The sequence below is a fragment of the Pieris brassicae genome, chromosome 1, assembly GCF_905147105.1.
Source record: "Pieris brassicae chromosome 1, ilPieBrab1.1, whole genome shotgun sequence".
NCBI lineage: Eukaryota > Metazoa > Arthropoda > Insecta > Lepidoptera > Pieridae > Pieris > Pieris brassicae.
The window spans coordinates 5,104,221-5,129,447 of record NC_059665.1 but is presented as its reverse complement, the minus strand read 5'-3'; the positions used below and the strand labels follow the sequence as shown (position 1 = coordinate 5,129,447).

Below are 25,227 nucleotides of genomic sequence, written 5' to 3'. Positions count from 1 at the left end.
GTCAGAAAAATAAATGACTATTTTTGTTAAAGGAGTCCAGTACGACTGATTTAGTTTTTATAATTAGATGAAAATATAGCAGTATTTATAGTTCTTTCAAGATACCTCTATGGCCGTGTTGGACCCTGTGCTAGTAAGCTAAGAGCCTGGAGTAAATATGTTATTGTTATGGGCAGTGCGTCAATGTATTTGCATCTTAGCTATTGAAGAAACTGAAACTTGTTGGTAAATATTCAATTTGATTTGAACCAAAAAAACTGGCAGCAATCATTTGAGGTTGGGTTGTTTAGAAAATAATTTGTTTTTCTTTCACTTCAAACCAATTCTAAATCCTGTTTTCCTTTACATTCATAAGTTAGGAAGTTCCAGGAAAGTATTCCCGCTAAGCTAATTTATTCACGGAAACGGAAGTTACGCCACACCCCTAATTAAATAACGAAACCTTAAATATTACGTTAAAATTTGACAACAAAAGTTTAACGATCGTTATTCAACTTGATATGAGATGAAATTTAATAAGGAATAAAAGTTTTCTTTAAATTTTTCCTGATAAAGTAAAGCCAAGGTAAAACTCGGGTTTTTGTTTCAAACAATAAAAAAAGTTAAGGTTTTTATTGAGTTTGATCCTAGTGTTTTGGATAAAAGTAAACGTAAAAGAACCTAGGTTATTTTTTATACTAAAATCAGGCAAATTTAATAATGATTAACGCATTTTTATTTTAGTGGAAGTTTTTGAACAACAAAATCAGTGTTTTTTTGTTATGAATTAATAAAAAAATATTATTTATAATTCGGAGAAGCTAGATTACGGTGAAACCATTTTATTTATTTACATTAACACCCGAGATAAAAACCACGAATCTTCACTTGCCACGGTCCTGATGTACTTTCTTGGCATGTATCGCATCGCATGATCATCAGTAAAGGGTACTTTTAACTTGTCCCTTCTCTAGTACATCCTGGTATTTGGTCCAGGTATGTAAGACAAAGCCTATTCGACGATGTCACCATATCGTACTAAAATAAAGGCGCATTAGCTAATAGTATACAATTTCTTTTAATTACTTACTAGGGTCGCCAAAAGGTGGTGATGGTCTGTCGCGTGGAAGACGGGAATTACTATCACCTTGTACTTGCTGACTAGCTCGTGATAGCTGTCCTTCTGAAATGTAAATATAATTTTTAAATAGAAATATTCAAAATCAATAGCAAATGTTACTTAGTATACATAATGATATATCGTCGAAAATGTTTATTTTTCAAATAAAGGACATTTTTTAAATAAAACAATTTAATTTCACGAAAAATATACTTTTTTAATTTCGCGAATTTGGAATTTGTTCCCGGCCAGCAACTTTTATGTTATTCCAAACACGAAGTTCTATTTTTGAAACAATACAGCACGCTTTTTATTAAAATAAACAATCCATGTTAAACCAATTATAAGTAAAAACAAGTTCCAAACTAATAACGTATGCTAAAATAAATTGGATTTTCTTTAGTGAAATATCTATTTAACTTAATAATATCCCTAAGGACACCCAAGCGTAATATTTGCGTAATAGGGTTGCCATTTGAATAGTTTTCACTCACAGCTTGATAGGAACAGCATGGTGCCTTCCTATGAAAGTTTAATAATAACCTTACCCTTGTCATTTGCCCTACGAATTGAGATTGTATAAAATTCTTGGGATTCTATAAAGTTGGAGACACCAACTATATATTAAGTGCAATTTCATTCATGATCTAAGAAAAAGGTAGATAAGCATGAAAGTTAGGAAATTAAGTCCAATATTTTCAATATATTGGACTTAATTTCCCTTACTTTTCAATCGATCACGAGTGAGCCTGAGTTTGGTTAGGTTTTTGTTTAGCTTTAAAATAAATTTGAATGCGATCTTTATAAACATTCGCCATAGAAGGAGTATATCATGAGGTAGACTGTAAGGTATTGGAGGTGTAATTGGTTAATAAAAAAATTGGAGGTGACAAATGAAAAAGTATAAAGTAGCGCGAATAAATTACAAAATTACAAAAGGTGATTTATTTGAGATAAAATATGGATAGAAGCTAATAAAAACGAATCATATATTTAGGATTTCTCATTCACATCTGAAAACTGAATTTATATAGTGTTTTAACAGTACCAGTATTACTTTAATTCCATCATTATAACCTATATTAAAGCTTGTTGTGTCTTTTATTTTTAAACTTTTAATATATACATATTCTATATGGAAGAACGCTTTGCATTACTATATTCATAACGAATATATTAAAAAAATATTGGACCCATTTCATAAATTCTTTCACCATTAACTAAAAGGCACTATTGCCTGAATAAATTGAGCTTTATTTATTTTCTAAGACTGTAAACTGAAATGGACATAAATATAACCAAAGTACGACAATACACAAGCATTCGTGTCTCTAAGAAAAAGTTAAGATTACCTTTTGTGTTGCTTTAAATGTGTTTGAAAATTAGATCTAATTTAGAAGCAGAAGCTTTGTATTTAATTACTTCGAGCGCGGCGAATAAAGCTTTCCTCTAATCCCATTAAAGGTGAATGACAATAATGCCGACTAATTAGAAAATACACAGATAAGGCAAGCTGAAAGCTATTAGCGATATAGAGCAATTAAATGAAATAGAAATTAAGCCGATTCGCCACAATCTACATTTCAAATGTATTTCGTAATCCGTGATACAGTTTAGTCTCGCTGTATTTTTATCTTAAATCAAGTTAAATTATAAATCTCTGATAGACTTATTTATACATCTGATTCAATTAATTAAAAGTGAACATAATTATTACCGTCTTTTCATGCGTCATCGGCGAAGAGTTGTATTATAAGGCACAACAAACTTCCATAAAATTAATTTAGGAATAAATTGAGAATATTATTCAAGACATATTCTAAGTCTCTCATATATTTTATTATATACCCCTAATTCGTTTAATTCAAAGTGAACGAAATTACTATCGTATTTTCATACGTCGGGAGCGAAGAGTCGGATTACAAAATTAACTTTACTTACGAATAAATTACAAAGTTATTGTTTAAGTAGCGACGCCTTAAAAATGACCTTGATGTTTGAGCCATTAAAGATGTTTGAATTTTGATTTTGTCACGAAATTCATTGTTATTATGTTTGAGTTTGTTTGATCGGTTGAGCGCGCTAATCTCAGCAACCGCTCGTTCAAATTGTATCTTTCTAACCGTCTTCAAAAAAGGTCATCAGTTTGTCGTATGACGTTATTAATGTTGTAGGAATTGAATAATAATTGAGTATAATGGTTAAGGAAGGTAAGAGTTCGTTAGTATACGTTTCCACAAATATATTGAGAGCATATCGAGATGATTTTTATATAGAATTCGTATATTCCAACTTAGGGAAGTTTCACTGAAATCGGTTTCGTGTTTTTTAAGTATTTAAAAAAAACGACTGAAAAAGAAAATGGTATAAAGTAGGTATAAATAATAAAGCCTATAATGGTTTTCTTTTCCTATACTCTTGACTGATACATCATCTAAGCAATATCTATTGAGATCTCAGTTCTTGTGTTCGATTATTTACATACCTCGAGCCTTTTGAAGTAAGGTAACCGTAGGATTCGGTGCTTTAGGCAGCTTGCTTCCCAGTGAGTTGAAGCCGGTCACAGGAGCGCTATGCGACGTTCGAAGACGACTCTCACCCTCAGAACCACTCATGCAACCGTTCGCTTCTTTATTCTGAAAAATAAAACATCTTTTCAATTTCTTCTAAGGTGTAATAGTTCTGCTTATATATTTTTAAAATTTGTACAAACAACAGTGATCAAAGTGAATTAATTAAATTTAGAAGCTGCTGTTGTACTATCATTGTTAAAACTATTTTATGATGTTTGTTAATCATAAGTTATATTTGCGTATTGGAGTGGATTGCCCAGAAAAAATTCAAAGCCGGGATCGAAAATCCGAAGCGATGATTATCGCACTGTGCACTACTAATAACTAACTTCATATTGTGTATTAGGACAGTGTTGCCCTCGTGGCTTGAGCGTGTGAATTGAGTCCTTGAAATGGTTCGTCGAAGTCCGGCTGCCCGCAAAAAGGAATATTCTTCCTAAGTGCGCAGTTAACACACACGTACGGCGAAGGATAACATCGTAATGAAATGGCTTGTGTTAGACTTAAAAAGTCGACGGAGTGTGTCTGGTAAAGGATGATCATCCTTTTGCCTAACAGATACAGAAATCTGAAGCCATAAACAAGAATTGTAGCGCTACTTGCTTTATAGATATTTAAGCTCTTTGGGTCATGAAATTTTATTTTGTTAAAGTATGATCACGGATCACCCAAAAGTACGTGTAACTATACACCTGTATATTCTAGCTTCCTAATTCTCTTGAGAAACATTACCATATGCAGACCTTACGTAGAATAGAAATTATACAAACTGGGTGGCTGTGCTGTTGCCTAGACCGCAATACTCACATCTTGTATAAATTGGATGCCATACAGACTTATTGAATACCTCATCGTATGCATTGATTTGAATTTCACAATATTGCAGAATATTGGATATTTGATTGAGGTTACTTTTGTCTGTCACTATAAGTACTATGTTAACTTTGTCTGCAGTCTTAAAACGACATTTTACACTTTTGGCTACTACTTACATCGACGGTACTCGACCTTTATTTAACAGACTTTTCTTATACAAGATTATAGTAATATCACAGAAACATTATAATTTCTACATGATTTTCAGTAATTTACGTCTTTATGTTCCTTTAAAAATATAATAATAACAAAACCGACTCCAACACTAAACAATATTAAATAACAGTATTTCTATTGAGTGGTCTTAAATCACCAAGACAATTGAATGTATTAAACTATATTTATATACGAAGTATGCAGGTATTAGGCTATTTTGTTTCTTTTTAAAATCGGTTACTAAATTAGACATCACATTGCAAATAACACAGTTATTTCTAGATCTTTCTTTAAGATGGTTCCGTTAATTTGTTTTCCCGAAGTGATAGGCAAAGTCCACAGATACACCTACGGTTTTTATATATCTCTCACTTCATCCACTGTCATGACATCATGCTCGTTGGTTATAGTTACTAAGTTGCCTCTTCTCTAGTTCCTCGTGGATTTGGTCTAGGTATGTACGTTAGGGCCTACCTAACCCGACTTGATCCACGGGTGCGTTGTATATCCTACTTGTCAACTGTTTCTCATTCATCCGTTCTACAAGGCCATACCACCTAAGCATTCCCTTTCGTATTTTTGTTATTACCTTCTTAAATTACTCGTAAATGATGTCAAAACAAAACAAATACTCAAGTTTAGCATCATGTTTCTATTAAAAGTTCTTTATAAGCTTGCTTCTTACACAAACAAAGTGGTTAAAATGAAGGAAATTGAATTTATAAAGTTGCGAGAGGTCATTGCGAATATCTTTGCTATGAAATCACAAACGAGAAGTTCAAAGAAAACTCATAAACTTTGCAGGAACTAGGAAATAAGACCATTAATAGACTATGCTTTTAACTGTCAAGTCGTCGTATATTTTGTGGAAGAACGTCATCCGCACACAACTTTAGTTTGTGTGTTGTACTCACAAGTATTGAGTCTGGTCCGATTTTCTGGAATATTTTAACCGTTCTCACAAAGTGACGTTTAAATGTTACGTATATGATTATATTTTTTAATTAATTGAAAACCAACACATTTTTGATTTTATATTACAAAAATAAAGCAACGGTAATATAATGACGTAAATCAGTAGCGATACAAAGTTTAGAATTTCCATTTAAAACATAAATAATTTCACTTAAACTGTTGTGGCCTGTACTTTGCATTACTCAGAGCTTACTGATAGTTTGTGTATGTACTTAACTGACTTTTAGTTAGTTATAGTAGTGCAGTGCTGTTTGATGTGTAAAGAAATACGAACTTCAAATTTTCTGCGGGCTGGTGGTGACTCCTCGAAGTGTACAGGGCGGAAAGTTTTACGCGGTGTTTGTGGCGATGCTGTGGCGCTGTTTGGGGTCCAGACAGGCGGTGGGGGCGGTACGGGCGGCGTGGCAGCGCTGGACCCGCTGTCGCCCGCCGGCGGCTGCGCCCCAGGCGTCCAAATAGCTGTAATGGTCAAAAGTTATCAGTTACGTCACTATTAATGTCAATTATGACAGTTACAGAAGTTTTGCCGCTTTTTTTAAATTTCTTACAGACTGAAAAATATAGAAAGCAATTAGTATTGTCTTTTGTTAACATAACTTTTACACATTAAAAAAACACTTATAAACGGATTGAAGCTATGTATTATTATTATAAACTTATAATTATTTAGAAAGCAATTTTTTATTTTTAATGTCACTTATAAAAAAAATAATTTGGACCAATCGAACTGATGATGAGCTGTTCAAGCTGTCAACTTAGTTGGTAATTCATATTTTACGGAACGCTATTTGTAATTATGCTAAGCAAAAAAGTTGGCACGGCCGCAGAGCCAGCGGAAAATAATAAGTCTTCCCTCCAACTTGGATTTTGTTCCCTTTGAAGTAAAGAGTCTTGGATCGTGAGGTTCATGTGCACGGGCCCTAATTTAATATTTAAGTTGGCGCCTGGTAGATAGTACTGGTGACCCCAGAGCCTACGAATAAGTATCGCAATACAGTGAGGAATTGCTATTATAATTAAAGGTACACTGCCACAGGAATCACTTTTTTTAATTGTTTAAGTATTCTTTTTATTCAGATTTAATGATTATTATTACTATATAGGGTAGAAATATGGTTAATACAATAAAATCATTTTTTTATGAATATAGTGTTTTTTTTATATTTTGGGCCGCACACGAGTGAATGACATAAAACCTTTGACCGTAGGTTCTGCAATTTTTTTGAACCAGCCATTATTTCCCTCAAATATTATGTTAAACACGACTTATACTAAGTATTAAACAACAAAAAGCAATTTATAATAAAGTGGATATAAAATCGAGCAATGAAACTAAATTCGACGCCCTTCGTGAGCATCATAAAGACAAGATAGAGACAATTTGACTGTTGATAGGTATCTGCCCTTCAGTTGACCTGTCTTATTCGTTCATAAATCAAAGTGGTTTGCAGATTCGTGAACTGCTTTGACGAAAAAGAATCCGCTCTTACTTATATTATATATTAATTCTTTTGCATAATAATGTTAATTAGTCGTTCCTATGCAAATCTAGCAAGGAAACTTGTCGTTGTTAGTTAAATTAGTTTTTTAGGAATCCAAGAATAAGGTTATCTGTGCGAACCACAAGTTTACGAAGTCACTGCTTCGGGCTATAAAATTTTTAAACGGCAACAAAGAAATACGAGCTATGTAATTTCATTACAACGTTAACATAAACGTTTTGATATATGTCAAAGTCATACTTGTTTTATTGCGTGAGCACATTATAGTGATATGACTTAGTGACGTTTTTTAATCTTGCGATACTATATTTAATATATTTACATGTTATACAATGTTTATTAGGTAGACCTATCAAATCCCAGAAAGGGCAATTTTTTAGAATGTTAGTTGCTTCAATCGAACATAATTATTAGAACGCAGCTTATTTCTTTTTAAAAGTATTCATAGATAGCCCACATATTTTTTCTTTATAGAGCAAATTCAATAGCCTTTATAAGGTTCCTGTGTCAGCTACGCCGTAGCAAACCTATGAATAATTCGTAGATAATTTATTAGATCATGTTGAGATGTTATCTAGGTGACATCCTGTCAATATAACCTTGTTTATATAGGCTTTTTAATTGAGTTTATCTACATACATCGTAACGGAATGATATTAACTACATACATTTTCAAGGTTATGATATAAATTTATCCAATTTTTATTTAGACATTTTTATTGATAGGGCTGATCCTACTAAGTATGGTGCATATAACAACCGAAAGGTCCAGGGCTCGATGTCTGGAGGAACGATAAATATTTCGGTGGAGACTGATCATTCACTTTCTTTAAAAATATCAATGAACGCGTTAGTTCTCTGACTTTTTGGGGGGTTTGGGGAACAATTGTTGGTAAATATAACGAATTCAAAATAAAATATGCTCTGTGCAGTGCTAAGTGTAATATCATTGAATTGAGAAACGTTTGCAAGGTAACATAGTAAATAAACAGTAGCGATTCCCCGTGCAGCAATAAACGTAATAATGCTTAACTTGAATATATTGAACAGCTCCAAACAAAATACGAGCAAATAAAGCCGACGTACGTAGGCTTTGTAGAGTACATTTTACGTTCTACAAATATGCACGGCTTAGATCATAGCAATAATTAAATAAATTTACATAAAACCATAGTTTTATGAAAATTCCTCTTTTCATTTGGAAATGCTCTTTTAACAATTAGCATTTTTTACTACATTTTTAGCACGGGCACTTTGAGATTTGTTAAATAAAATTTGGTAGTAGAAAGTACCAAATCTGTTATTGCGTAGCCAAAACCTAGAAATATATGGTTATTTATTATTCATCGCAATATCTTTAACGAAATTTAATTATATTATATAAACCAAAACCTAATCGCCTAATAAATTGGTATTGTGTGTATTTTTGCTTTTAGTTGGGTTCAAATTGGGTTAGTGGGTGTGCCCTGTCGGATGGGGGAAGTGTGACTACATACATATAATGTTTACAATCACTTATAGTGTGTATTCGGCTAATTTGATTTAAGAGTCCGATATCATTTAATAAAATTAGTTATTGCTGTGTAAACATGACTTCTATATTCGTATTTTTAATATACTTTTAAATATAACTTGAATAGTTAATGGAAATTGCGAATTCACATTTATCTAAATGATTACTATGATCTATAGTAATGATAGAGTCAAATACAATAACGAAACAGATTTATAAAGTATTAAATGCATCAAAAAATACACATAATTTTATTATAAAAATATCTCCAGGGCAATAACAGTTATCAGATTAAAATTGCTGAATTATAGGCACGGACGCGAGCGTAATACACGTTTATTCCAGATCACATGCCCTCGCAGGGAATTAATTCGAATTGAGATAATTGGTTATTTATCTAAAACACGGAGCCGGCATCAAAGGAACGTAAATAAATTAAAACTTCCCGAAAGCGAATTCAATTAAGGTAAATCTGAGAAAAATGCAAGCACACGTGATTGTGAATTTTGAGTGCAAAGTGTGAATATTCTGGATTGAAAAATCGATCGTTTTTTGTTGTATATATATATATGCTGAATACTTTACTCTCCAATGATTTTACTGATTGTAAAAATAATACAAAATTATCGTATTTGAATATTTTAGTATGTACATAAAACGTACATTGATTGATACGAAGCTTTTTTACCAATAGTTAATATTTATATAACATATTTCCTTGAATGATATCAAAAGGATCAGCAAAGTAACATGTCAATTTATAAAAAGAATCACGTACGTGGGGCACAAGTTGTCTCCATCTCAAGGGACCGTCTATACTCGTACATTAAGCATTCTTATCACAAGCGCTCGTCGCACGCGCTGGCCGCCTCACTAACTTACAGTTCCTAATTTGATTATATAACTTTAACTGCGGTTCACCATTAATTCAATAGTGCGTCTAAAATGTACTCTGAACTTGGTACTTAAGCCTATATTGTCTCGCTTTGTGTTTTTATAGGTCCAACTGACTTGGGTGACCCAGAACTGTCTAAGGTGCAACCAGGGCGAAATTATGTGTGGTAGCCAGGAGCGAAGAAACAAAAGGGCCCAACCATGGCTACGTCAGTATTTATTAATTCTACTACGATATTGGAATACATAAGCATATAATTAACTAGTTTTAAGACTCTGCCTTGTTGTAGAAAGCACTGTTTAGCTTCAATGTAATCTTTGCACAGTTGTGAAGACAAATGGAATAATTTGCATTACACTGCATAACTTTAGCGAAACGTTTTGTTACAGACGAGAGCAGTAAAAAAGATATTAAATTAATTTAAGAGACGTTAATAGGATCATTATTCAAGAAAAGAAATCCGACAAAAACTCTGTGAATAGAGTAATGGCTCATTTAGCATCGATTCTCTGCTCTCTTTGTGATTTCGATTTATAAATCCAAGTGCTCTGTTTAAGCAGTGTTGAAATAGCAAAGCTATTAGTGAGTTTTCAACTACAAGTTGGCGACAAGATTTGCGAAAAGAAAAACAAGTTTTCTTACATTAATTGATGCGATTTTAAACTTTACGTATACGATTACGATAAGAGATACTGCATCGAAGTAAAACGATTTTAATTGTCGGAAGTTTACAATAATAGCATTATATTTTCGTAATACTCATATACAACTTCAAGTCTATTTTCTATTTAAAAGTCTATTTCTCCTTAATCAGTTAATCATAAATATTTCAATCTCAAATTTATTAACCTTGTAAATCAATTGCAAAATAACATTAGCAATAATAGCTGTTTAGTTTGAGAACTGTTATGAAGAGTTTATTAGCACATAATATCATATTTTAATATATTATTACAGTAAACTTTAGATGGTTATAATTGAAAAGGCGGAAGGAACGAGAATCGCCGTACCTACTTATATTGTTCTTGTAATTATTATCATATGGAAACATATTTAATATTGATAAAAATACTTTCTATTTGTACACACAAAATCAAAGTACACGCTGCTTAACATTGGCAATGAAAACCGTATTCTATCGCGTGATAAAAAGAATGATGGCTGATAAGACTTAGTTTTGATAAGACTATGTAGTGTTTATTATAAATTCCAGAATGTGTCTATTAATAAAATTTAACCAGACTAAAATATATATTAATTAAATTACATAAAAATTATAAATATTAAAACTCTACTAGGTTCCAAAAATCACTGTTATGAATGCTTTAAATTTATTCACAATTTAGTTTTGTTTTGAATTTATAAAAAATAGGAATATTTCTTAAAACGTATACATATTAAACACACAGATCATAATTCAAGTGAGTGGCAATACATTAATTGAAACTAAGGTGAACCTTCACTGACGTAACGTTCAAGATTTGTCGTTGGCTATTTCCGAAGGGCTTTTAGACACAAACAAACTATATTTTATTTTAGTGACTCAAATAGCCATGTTTCCTGCGTCTGCGGTTATATTACGCAAGTTGTCATCGTGCCAATCGCTCAGGTGTGCTAACATTTACGAATCCTATTTGTTATCCTACACCTCATATTATAATTCATTTTTCCTTTTTTACATTTAAAAAGACGTACTGATCACTTGTGTTATAAGTAGTTGATTAAACTTAAACAGTGACACTATTAATGAATTACACTCTACACAGTACCCATAATATTTGAAGAGACATTGTTGAATAAATATGAAGTTCTTCGTATTTTAAGAGAGAATTCGACATTATAATGATCTGTGCATTATACAAATAAAACTTAAAACAATGGTTGAACATTTTCAGATCAATAAAGTTTTCTATTGTATTCTTACTATGTTGTAGGATAATTTGTTCCTGTGAATAGTTGTCAAGTATTTACAGATACACATTTTGAAATCGAAATATTTGATAAAAACGAAACAAAAAATGGTTATAAATATTACAATGACTCCGGCAAACTTTGAGCAATAGTAAAATATTTTATTTTATTTAAATCAAGTCGATAAATATTTGGTATTAAAAATACAATTAAGTATGCTGCGATGTAAGTCTTAATATAGGTCATGTATTAACAGATTGCATCGAAGTTTGACATTCGGAATACAAGCCGCAAAGCCTTCAAACAAGGCTTTGACGCACTGTAGTTGATTACAATGCACTATATTTAGGGATTAATTCACAGCCCATTTCCATTTTCAAATGACGTATTATAGCTAATATATCTAATATTAATATGCGGTTGGGTCAAGATTTTCAGGTCTAGGCCTCAGATTTCTGTATCTGTTTCATGATCATTTGTCAATCTAATAGGCAAGTAGGTGATCAGACTCCTGCGCTGACACACGACACACTTAAAATTGAGTAATGTCCAAGTTTTGTCTATGCCCAACCAATAGACCTTTACTGTATGTTATTAAATTATCAATTAACCAACATATGACATACATCAGTGTCACACATAGTAGCTTCTATTTCTGTCTTCACTCTCTTAATGACTTTGAGTTTCCCACACGTCAAATTTGGCTTAGCATTGCGTAACGACATCTATTTATAATTTACTAGTATGCGACTTCGGATATAGATAATTTTTACGGCTTGCTCTGTGCATCCAGTATATTATTATATAGAACTATACAAATTATATTAAATTATCATTACATAAATATATTAGGAACACAAAGTATATAACTGCCTCTTTTATAAAAGCTACGGTAACAGAATGTATACCTATAGGAGAGACATACATATATTTTTATTTATAGATGACGCGAAATAAACAATGTCCCAAAATAATTTAGTAGTAGGGCGTCGTTATCGAAAAATAATAGATTTTCCACTTCATCATACATTGTCTTCTTTGTGAAGTACAACACAGGTGCATTTATCTATACAGCTCATAGGCCGTTCACTGCGTTAACAGAATACTTGAACGCTTGCATAATGTCCAATATTGAAAACAATTCACCATTATGTACGACCAGTCCACTATCAACTAAGACATGATAATGATTGAACGAGAAAAATAAGGAGACATGAATGAAAATGAGAAACAAAAAGTGCGTGATTAAACTGTAATACTTAATTCATTTCGTATGTGTGATACAAGTTTCTATATACTTATAAAAACGGATACTAAAATTAAGTGTCCTTTTACCGGGTTTTTAATATTTAACTGACAAAACAACATAAATACTTTAATGAATTTAAATTAACTGAATATTCCAGAGTATTGAACTATTTTAATAGACTACCGCATGAATTGCTAATACATAATATCTTACAATATAATACGTTCTCCATAGAACTGTAAACAATGGTATGACTCATCCCTTATGTACCATATACATATAATATACAGCTTAGCACAATATAATATTAATAATGAGCATATTCTATAATGATTTGGAACAGACGTAGACGATAGATTGTAGATGCTAGGAGTAAAACCATAAATAAAAGCTAGTTCACTATAAACAAGTTCAATATAGACGAGTGTATCAGCGAGTTATCGCACAGTGATATTCGAATTATTTGGTATTCAGAGCGTAGCAGTCAAAGCCTTGTACACAATGCAGTAACATTGACCGAATGGCAGGTGAAATGCATGAGCATGCATGAGCATACACGTGGGCTTCGAATATTGCTCATCGCTATGCCTTTATTGGATTGTTACTTGACTGACTTTTATTTCAGTCATTTTAGTTTGTTTTTAATTAATATCGGAGAAATCTCATTAGCTGAGGTACTGATAACAGTATTAATAAGTAAATAAATAATAACGCTAATCTTCTGTAGTAACTTCGAGGATACGCAATACAATATTGACAAAAAACCATGTAATAAAAAAATGTGTGTGTGTGTCAGCTACGACGCACGATTGGAGTTTACTCCTTACGAACGATAATTATGATATAAAAAAGGGTAAATGAACGCATCTGCTAAAATGATAAGAGAAACAAACATATATCTGTAATTATTCGGATTATTTATATTACTTCAATAAAGCGTATTACATAAAGTATGTTACACAACAATAATAATAATAATAACAATAATAATTGTGTTCAATTTATACAAATCCAATTTTAGAGAGAGAATGAAATGAAATCATTCTTTTACACGTTCAATCCTACAGATATATATGTTTGTCTCTTTCTACGTAACGCCTCAACTTTTCGTGTTACACTTGATTTTACTCCTCATAAAATTTCCGTACCGGGCCTTATAACTCATATCCTAAGATTAAGCCTACTTTATTGCTTGAAATTACACCATTTGCTTAATATACGTTTATAAAATACACTATTACAAAACTTACTTTATTGTTTTCAAGGGTCTCCAAATGAGTACAGTTTTTTCTGGCATTAATATTTCTATTGTTAGATGATGATTTGTGATTACTAATTCGAGATGTATAAGAAGTGTTATTGGGAACCTAGTTTTTAGAAAAACAATGTAGGAACGGTTTATAAACGCAAATATATTTGGCTGAATGTTTAGTAGCGAAAAAACTTTAGATGGTATCACCTGACAGATATATTAAAGTAATATTTATGCACATACATTACGTACCACTTTAAAGAAGGCGTGTGTTAAAATTAATTTATATCCGAAATTTAATCTTTTCACGATATCATCATCATTATCGATCATTTTTTAATCGTTTACGAATATATTCTATTTTGTTTTATTCCTTGCATTACTCGTAGTACCTAAAAATAATTACTTAAATCTTTTACGTTATGAGTGGTTGCTTTCATCTATGAAGATCCTATTTTTCAATGAAGTCGGAAAACGTAAACGTGGTGTGAAACGTAGCAGATATTTATAGTGTCCGCGTCGTCTTGGTGCAAAACGTTATAAAACAAAGTAAGGTCGCAGGGCATCTGGTAGCGAACGAACATGTGGTATTTTTATCGCGGCCATTCACAGAACCGATATCGAATACAATTTTTTTAAAACAATTTAACAAAAGACTGTATAGAATTTACAAAATCCTAATTAACATTTGTACATTCGAGTCTTTTTGTGTTCTTTGACAATTTTTCACCGTGCTATACAACTACTCTCAAAACGGTGTTTGATATCACGTATAATTAATTGTAGTGAACGGGGCTAGAAAAACAAATGACTACATTTCATACTATTAAGCCAAATTTTTAGTTATTTAACAGCTCTTCGAAATATATTCATTTAATAAAGTTTAAGCTCATTGTTACATTTATATCAAAATATTAAGTTTGTACGCGAGGTAGTTTTTATTCACATCTCGTTGTAAAGTTTCATTGAGTTTCGTTCAAGCATCTTTTTGCTTCGAATAATATTTTCTTGTAAATCCGAACATCGTAATGGGAAAAGTTGTAACAAGTATTCACTACGTATTATAGGCCATTAATTTCTGGCATCTCTGTGGTACGAGAGAAGTATCAAAAAGAAATTTAGACAGTTTTACCTAGATTCTGTTGTGTGAACATTTTTGAGTAATTATTATCAATTAAAAACCCAACCTCTCTGTGTATTTTCTTTACATAGGCATAAAACAATTCATTGGCATTGTAAGAGTTACACAAAACCACAGGTTTATAATCCTACGCTTTAACAATTGGCCAACGCTCAAGACACAGTTAAGACAAGAACATTTTTAAAAGTCTTAGAAGGGAAGAGAGAAAGTATAGGAATCTTTCTTCATCAAGAACACAGTATGCTTCTTCACATGCGAGATAATATATATAAGTAAGTAATTGGCTTTATTATATTATATGTAATTAAAGGTATTATCTTTAATACAGTTTTATCTAAGAATGGCATGCTATATTTATGTAAAAAAGTTTTCGAGATTTATTGTTTCCTTTTCCGCTTCACTTTGAAGACATAGGTACAATTTTACAAACACAATTTAATTATTCAATTTTCATTAATTTAATAAGATTTTACGGCAGCCATCAAAACAATATTAAGATTAAAATCTATTTATTACCAAAGTTTTAAGAGTTCATTACGTGGCCACAAACGTTCATTAAACGAGAAAGCGATAAAAGAAATTGTTTTACGAATTAAAGTGTTATAAAGACTGTCTTTGTTCGAAGCAATTTTTGTCGTGAAAGCCGGGGTATGACTGTAAAATCTCGAAAGAGGTCTGAAGTAGGATGCCAAGTTACAAGGGATTTCGACATGTGGAGCACAATACGCGTTGTCGATAATCACGAAAAACTAGAACAGTGTTGACGAACTGCTAACAACGGGTTGTACTTCTTATGTACACATATTGAAGGGAGCAATTTCCTTGTTATAACGTCAATTGAATAATTAAAGGACCTTAATGAAGATTGTTCTGTCGTTTTGATAAAAATACCTAATCTACAATATAATATATGATTCATTAAAAATTTAAATTAAGAACACAATATGTAAACAACTGTCTTCAGCTCCTATTTATTTATATGATCCAGATATTATTTAGTTCAATCTAACCGTCAACGGAATTGATACATTATGTTTGATTTTGAAAGTAATAAGGAACCTATCTTTGTATGTCGGGCACAGAAAGTATACATTAATTATTTCTTATTTAAATAAGATTTAAAACAATGAAATGTTGATACACAGACTTTCATGTTAAATGATCATGGAGGGGAAAGCATAGTAAGCATTTATACATAAATGTGAGCAAATCTAAATATTCTGCTAAAAGGGTTTAATTTACAATTTGTTTTGCTAAGCACTTGCAAATAAAAGGCGTTTTCCATTACGGCCCTTTGTTTGGACACAGAAGGGTGATAAAATATTTCGACTGAAGCATCATTGAACTGAATAAATAGCATATTTATGACTAAAGTACTGTCTAATTAAAAAAGTATGAAAATTTTGCGCCGAATTAAATCTCAGTTGATATTAGCAAATTCTTTAGAATTATTATCTCGGATAACCGAATGTTTATAGATATATATGTGAGGTTTCACTGAGCCCTGACCATCCTCCATAGCAGAGTTATACTAGTAGCTATGCGTGCGTTCAACCCTGAGTGCGTTCCAACTCCGACTGAACAACAACGGCTTTGTGTATTTCACACATTCAAAATTGTTCGTACAGAGAATTAAAACGTCAAAAAGAAAATGCCATATACTATTCCCAAAAAGATGATCAGACACTGATCTTGATTAATGAAACATACTGCCTTATTGGAGAACTTTATACTTTTGTTATATGTCTAACTGTTTAAGGACGACTGATAGGTCTCCTCTGGTAAGACCTCTCTTAGGAAATAATAATAAATCATGTAATTTCTAATATTATCGGGTAATAGATTTGAGACGTTTAGTATGAAAACTTTTTAAATAAACTTTGTACAGACATCAAAGTGTCGCACATGACAAAAGACCTTGTAAGCGAAGGACAATGTCACGTACTTAACGCTATAAACTGGTTTTTTATGCGCATTTACGTTAAGGAAGACATTCAAATTTATTTATTAGACTGTAAACTGTCAAATAAATACTAAAAAATTCTTAAGGCCTCGTAGCGATAACATTGCATATTTTTACAATGTAACCTTTGTGGTACTTCGCGCTGCAACTTACGAATGACAATTTTGAATTTAGAAATTTAAAAATGAATAAGATTACTGTGGATTTAAAAAAAAGAATATTTAGATATCAATAAAATCGAAAAATCATGTGTCATGTATTATGTATTTCACTGGATTTCGAATCAAATAAAAAAATAGGGAAAGCTAAAGTTTCTAATGAACCTCGGAAAAGCCGGTGTTTAACATTAATAACCCTACAGATTACACCCGATATCTTCCATTACAAGACTAAGGAGGTCTTTAGCCTACTTTAATCTGCCTTGTAGATTATAGTCTTAATAAATAATGACGATAAAATGATACATGTAATGTGGTTTTACCGGCCTTGGCATATTTATAACAGCTGATATTATATTTATCATTAAGAATGAGCCACGTTATGAGTCATTAATTTTTAAAATTAGAAAGCCACCAATTTTACCCATTGAATTCGAAATCCAAATAATTTTCATATTTGACAGTAGCACCATAGTTGACCATTTACAATTGTCATTAAAAAGGTGCAAAAATCCTTGTACCACAGATTAATGAAGAATACATATCCTAGCAAGATACGGATGCTGTAGTGCATGTTTAGCTGCCTTATCTGTAATGACGCAATATTTACTTACGTCGCGTCGAGAAAGGCCACCCGCAGGCAATCCCGAGCCGACGCGGTTATATGCTAAAATGTTTACCTTCATAACAGTTAGGATAGTATACTTTGGATTATTAAAAGAGACACGATGTTATAATGAGGCCATATGTCTTAAGTTTCAAAGAAGACAACTCTATGTTTGAAGTAGAGTGAAAGGAAATATTCGCATTTATATTACTTGTTTATTTTTGCTCTTAAGGAAACTGCCTTGAAAATAGATTTGCTTAGTGACATAATACTGAATACCGATGCTATGACGTTTATCGAATTTTTATCGAATAGGCCAAGGAGGGTCAAGAAGATATCGTATGACCTCGAAATCCCCATTAACGATATTTAACCGTATTAAGTCGTACACAACTTATCCATTAACAACAATCTACTATTTGAAAAATAAAGTTCTATTAAGAGCCGGTCTAAACATGGCTTTAAAAGGGTGTAAAATTTATTTATCAAAAATATCACATACAAAATTAGTCGAATCGACCATGACGTAGCTTGCTTGAAAATATATTATTGATAATATATGTCTAATCCTAATATTGTCTTTTTCTTTAAATAAAATATAAGTTTAATTTAAGAGTTATAATTGTGTTTACAAGCATGGTACGTCATGCGAACTTGTACGACGCCATCTTGCCTAGGGAAGCCTTTTGGCGGGTTCTTGAAATTATGAATATTTAATTTGAATTTTTAAAGTCAATACTTAACAATTAAAAATAATAATATGTATAGGTATTACAAAATAAATGACTGAACAATAATAAAATTCAGGTTATTCTTAGTGTTGACTTTAGACAGTTATTGTTAACTTATGTATATAAATATTTTAGAATTTCATAACTAAGAATATATTATAAAACTTTTCATCCGTCTAATGTTTCGAAATAAAAAAATCTAATATTAGAGTACGATCTGTAAACCATCAAGGTATCTTATCGGTGCGTCGCATTTTTATTATTCATAAGGTGCTTTTTACGTCTGCTATACAAATATAACCTTTGAAGTTCGAAGGGAAAATTAAAATGGTAAGAATAGATCGTAAAAGTACCAACAAAACGTAAAAAAACACTAATGTTCTCTTTATGGGCGCCATTTTATGTCACTGTAAATGTTTACAGCAAAATATTTAATAATCAATAAACAGTGTTGTTCACATAATTTTAGCGTTTTAATTGCTAACATACATTGTTTCGGCTTCAAATCAAAACAGATAATAACGAAACTGTGGTCAGTGAAACTTGAACGATTTCTATGTAACCCAAAATCGATGTATTACGATTTCTCGCTGTAATGATTCATGCAACATTATAAACCAATTAGTATCAATTAGTAAATCACACAGTAAACCCACATGGAAACCAAACGTAAAATTAACACTCACATTAGTTGGACGCAAAGAAAATGTATTCAAATAATTTTCACGATTTTCTATCGCCAACGTGGGCGCGGTACAAGGTTATCATACCATTATTATGTTAATGCCTCTACAAATGTATAAAGCCTTTTTATTTACATTGAACATTCATTTACCGGTAATATTTAAATATATACATAGAAGGGAAATTTTATATCGTTCCAAAACCCACCAATTAACTAATTGTTATATAGGTGTACCAAAATATTTTATTATTAGATAAATATTTTATAAGTTATCCTAGGTTTAATAAACCAATTGAACCAAGGGCAAAGGGCGAGGACTAAAATTAATATTGAGCAAAATATTGTTCGGTAGATGAATATTCGAGTCGGAAGTACAATACTTTGGCAAACATTCGATACCTGGTGAGGTAGAGCGCGCTTTGAACGTCGGCGCAATCATGACGGTCTCTGAAAATTGTAATCAAATCCATGAGTCTCATATGCGGAATACAATTATAGCGAACCATGTAAGTGATCGCCAAGCACGCTGCAAAATTTTTTTGTACCTAAAAATAGGTTTCATTGCTTTTTAAATTTCGAACCACGTGAACAGATTTAAACCAATAATGGCGTAATCTGTTTTAATTTAATGAAAACTAATCGATCTGTAGGTTAACGATGTTAAACTTTTTCTAATGTCATTATTTTTGAAGTACAAGACAGTTTACATTGTCTGTTAAGGTGAAGGTGAATGATGTGGGTCAGTCGGCACTTCGAGAATGGTGTTAGGTAAATATTGAATTAACGCGCATGGAATAATTGGAGAGAAAGCCTAGTGCGGCTAGAATAATCAAATAGTGTTTGCATAGTACTGTTTGGTTCGAAATGTTTCAACACATTTTACCCTGCTTTATAATGGATTAGCCATACAAAATGTAACCAAAACATTGCGATTAAACTGTAATAAGTAATATAATACAACAGGGGATTACAGATGGTTTAAATTAACAGCTTGTACCGAGTTCTGGGAATTAATGTAGGGGTCATTCACCCTTCTCAGGGCAGATAACTATCAATGACCCATCAGCTGTTCGCTAACATACATAGATGACCATATACAATAATATAGGTGATGCGATTTTGTTTTTACTTTTTTATAAACTGACATATTAAGTTCTATTATTTAAATTTAGAATGTGGTTAGAACTGAGGCATATTTACTTATTTCTAGATGACCTGGTGAACTTCATTTCAGCTACATATATTTGTGACAAATCTTTATATATTTGTAAAACAGACCAAAGAGATCGGATCTTATGCTATAGCTAAATATAAACCATCACAACTAAGTGAAAACAATATTTTTAAAAAGGCATCAAAGAGTTCCAAGCTAGGAACAGAAGGTCATTTAAGGTAGGGACATTTAATTGTCGTTTTTAGTATTTCTCTTAAATAATTATTTATGTTTCCCAACATTTAAACCTTCTCTGAACTTCCACTTATGTTTCAAGATCATTCATTTTTTAATTAACAAAAAAATAAGGGTTGATCGTAGAGAGGTGAGGGTTAAAGGTTGTATATATTTTTCACGAAAATCGGTCGAGCAATTTCGTAGGAGTTTGATTACAAACACCGTGACACGAGAATTATTTAGATATGAGCACAGAGTTTTAGTATTTTTGTAACAAATTAACTAAAGAAAGATTGACCTATAAAAAATAAACAAAGTAAATCAGTGTAAATATTTATTTCCTTGATAAATTATGGCCCATAAATGAATAACCAATTCCGTTGTCCAATTACAAACTTTTAATGCACAATTAATGGAACGGTGCGGCAATAATTCGTCAATCAATAATTTAACATCGGCGGAAAATAGATTACTTATCATTCCGTGAATAAATCTCCATAATAAGGAATTGCCATGAACGAGACATTCAAGGTTCTTAATTACTAGATAATCATTAATAACAGGTTAATGAATATGAATTTATTTAGATTTATTTGTTATACATAACTATTATTATCACCCTATTACTGCAAAGTCAGTTGGCGCGTTAAAAATCATTAAAAGGTCCACTGCTGTGGAATGTTTTGATGATAAGAAATTTTACACAAATAAAATAAAACACGATTTGAACGTGAAAATGTTTGAAAATATCATATTTGATTTAACTATAATTTTCGTCTCTGGAAAATCTGTTCGTTTGGTCGGGATTATCTAGGTATCACAATTTCCGCTTGAGCACTGCGAATGTCAAAGATCAAATTGAAAAAATGGTTTGATAGCTCTTCAAAGCAGAATTAATGTATTTAATAAATCTAAACTTTTTCTAAAAGTTTTTCTCATGATAAAAAATTGATTTGATACGACATACTATTTTTTGAAGTGAAACTTCTTTATCGGCGTTGGAAAAAATTTACCGTCTGTTCTTTTGGTTACGCGTCACATTTTTCCGTTACGAGCCATCGTTTACTTGTCCCTACTAGAGTTGATTCGAAGAAATTTGAAGCCATTAATAACAAAATTATATAATAACGATAACAATGAAAGTAATAATTCTATTAAAAGTAATGAAATTTTGTAATAAGCTTAGTATTAATAAGGTAAAATGAAATAATTGTATGATTTGTATACATGTCTATGATAATAAAAGTATTTTGTTAAACTTTATCTAATTTATTTTATTTAACCAATTTCTGTAAAGTTGCATATAGTATATCATTTTTCGAAAAATAAGAAGAATAGTAGTAATAAAGAAGTTTCACTTCTTACGTGTGTACACTACACACTAGTACACGCACACATTTTTTAATATCATAGTAATTGAGCCTACGGAACAGCCATAACGCAGCTTCCGCAGGGCATTAGTGCGTGCGATGTCGACTTTAGAAATATAGAATACAATTAAATAAATATATATTGCTACATACACGTAAAAGTGTACATAAACAAAGGCAAGTTTATCCAAGTGAATGCCTATTGTTTGCTTAAACGAAGCATAGACAAGGTAGAGCAAAATATGATTCAGACAGGTTACACATTTGCCAGTTGGCTCTGGCAGCATTCGGCGTGAAATCGAATTGGCTGAAATTCAGAGACGAAAATATCGTGTTCTCTGAAAGTAAAACATATAACTGCTTATTATTATAATCCAAACCACGACATTTAGTTAAATCAGCTGATTCATAATGTTATTTACGGAATATAGATCGCGGAAAATTAATTTAGCAGGCAAACGTGATTGTTTTTATAAACTATAAAAATGGTTCTTTTCTCTCTGCTGTAATGTTTTGTTTCGTTTTTGTGTTTGTATTTCTTTTAAACTATTTAGTTATTTAATTTTTTACTGTGGTGTCACCCTTCAGTCACCAAGGTTAAATCTAGGTTACTTCTCTAGGTTTATATATAATATATTAAGCAAAACTAGTTAAATATGTACTAGTAAAAATAGAAACTTATTTATCATCATTAAATTATATGTTGTCATTAAATATGTATCATTTTCGTGTCAAAGTATGAAAATTCGTACGCCCTACAAAAAGCGTAGTGAGGTCATTGATCTTTGACTATAACCTTTAGAACACAATGGTTATAACTTCAGAAACAATTTTCCTCATGAATACTTGCACTTTAGTAAATTTATTTGATGTGAAATATTAAAGTATATAATAATGCAACAACAATAATAATTAGAGTTGTTAAAAATATGATAATCAAACTTCCGCGATCCCGTTCTCTTTCCTTTTCAACTTTTGGTATTATTATGTACATTTATTATTATATTATTAGATTTTTGTCTAACAATGGTTGAAAACAATGTAATAATCAAAAATATTGTGTTTAATATTTTGGTCGTATTTAGTCCATTACGTTAGCAACATAATATTAATGTATAGGCAAGTTAATTAATTTAAAATTAATTACAAAACTACGTTTATTGCGGCCGAATAGAATGGGTCGAAAATGGTATTTGTCTATTATTTACCAAATATTTTTTACTCTTTATTAACTACATTGGTTCCTTATGATACCCTAAAACTATTAAACATTACAATATCATATAGGCAGTAGACTATGAAGCGCAAATTTCTGACGTAAATTTAAAATGTCAAATCCCCATAGTGTCATGTTGTTGATGAATCACAACAAATAGTTTTGTAGATTTAAAATATATTCAGGGTGCGGTGTCATACATGACCGACGCAGGCGCAGCAAATAGAGCCCAGATCCTGTGCTGCGTGTGAAACGACCGCGCCTATCATTGACAATCACATCATTGATCATCTTATATATTAAAAAACGAGTTCGCAGAAGAATGAATTTTATACGACGGTAAAAGGATGGTCCCTTTTACTTTTAATGGCGTACACTATTTTGTCAGGATAAAGTCAGTATGAGCGAGGCGACTATTTCCTTCGAAAAGGTTTTCAATCTCTTCTTTGGCATATATTACAACTGAGAAGTATGTATATTATTTAATTAATTATCTGTAAAAAAAGATTGTCAAAGAAACAAGAAGAATGTTAAACCATAAACTATTTTTCTGCCATATACAGCATGGTATTGCCTATTAAATTATATATATTGTGTTAAATTTATGGAATTTCCTTTACGCAGATAATGCTATTAAATACGCATAAATAAGATACAAATCTCCGGGAGCCATTTGCTTAATCCCCAAAAGACAGCTAAATCTTACAAGGGTATCTTATGGCAATGGTAATTCTTTGAATGTATAGATTAAACGGAAACGTCAATGTGTCTATATAATCTTTGTTGAATCTGTGTATATATATTGAGAACAAAGTATTTTGTTTATGTAAAAATCTGTGTCTTTTCAACGAAAGAGTATTTAAGTAAAGGACATCTCCCTATTCTTATTAGTTTCCTTGAGGAGTTTGCTTATTCGAATCCACAACAATACAATATGTAATTTTTATTAATATTGTGCTCTCTTGTTTCTTTTCCCAAAAAAGTCTAAATTAACTCTTATCAATAGTTCCTAATGTCCCAATCATCAAGCATTTCTGCATCAAACATTGCTCCATTTCTTGGCTGCCAAGTAGGTCTTCAGCGCCTCCTAAAAATGCATGACATTTTTGTGCGATACACAAATAAACTGAACTGTCACGAGTTCAACTATAACAGTTAATTTTAGCAGTTTAATTAACAGTCATATAATTTCAGCAAACAAACATTGTTTGGTATAGTTCCATTTTTTTTCTGAAAAACGTTGTTTCACTGTTCCGCTTATGACAGTTTCAGTTTGTGTTATAATTGTATTAAAATCTTTATAAGATATGTATTACTTAGATGGCACGCCAGTCAATGACATAATATAATACTCCAGTCTTTGAAGCTTTGATTAATAGCTATGTGAAGAGACTACAGAATTGATTTACTAATTTCACAGATCTAATCAACGCTAATGTCATTTAAGTGCAATTTAGATCAATGACAGCTGACACAGACGGGACGTCCATTCACCTTTCACACAATTTATAGATCAGTGACAGTCGCGCAGAATTTTTAAAATAGTTAAAGGGACTCAACTCAAACCTAATAATTCAAACCTAATAATGTTAACTAAGCTTTGATTATCATGTAAGGTAATTTATTTTGTGTACTCAATAGCGATGAAATACTTAAATTAAACCTTTTTAAAATAAAAACATCTCTATGAACACATTTTAAAAAGATCAGAAAATTTTCCGATTTCAAAATGTCCAACATAGTTGTTTGTTTTTGGAAACATATTCTAAATTTATAAATACAATCTTTTAAATATCATCATCTATTCTTGCATGCCCAACTTAACATGTAAAACTTCTATCCTAGAGACAACAAAAACGTTCTAATTTTTAAATGTCATCCAACATCGTTGTTAGTTCATCGAAATATTCTAAATTTAAAATTACATGTTGGTTATTACTACAAGTATCATGTTAAATAAGAATT

General features: G+C 31.3%; 1 protein-coding gene across 6 annotated transcripts in view; it reads right to left on the bottom strand.

The window, feature by feature from the left end:
• Positions 1-25,227, bottom strand: part of LOC123710488 (sorbin and SH3 domain-containing protein 1) — a 111,314-nt gene that overhangs the window by 22,842 nt on the left and 63,245 nt on the right. For all 6 annotated transcript variants that reach the window (XM_045662500.1, XM_045662473.1, XM_045662482.1 and 3 more), the window contains 4 exons: positions 19,686-19,733; positions 5,954-6,138; positions 3,585-3,735; positions 1,070-1,162 (listed from right to left, as the gene is read on the bottom strand). In XM_045662500.1, coding sequence (XP_045518456.1) covers positions 1,070-1,162; positions 3,585-3,735; positions 5,954-6,138; positions 19,686-19,733 — 477 coding nt within the window. The remainder of the gene's footprint in view (positions 1-1,069; positions 1,163-3,584; positions 3,736-5,953; positions 6,139-19,685; positions 19,734-25,227) is intronic.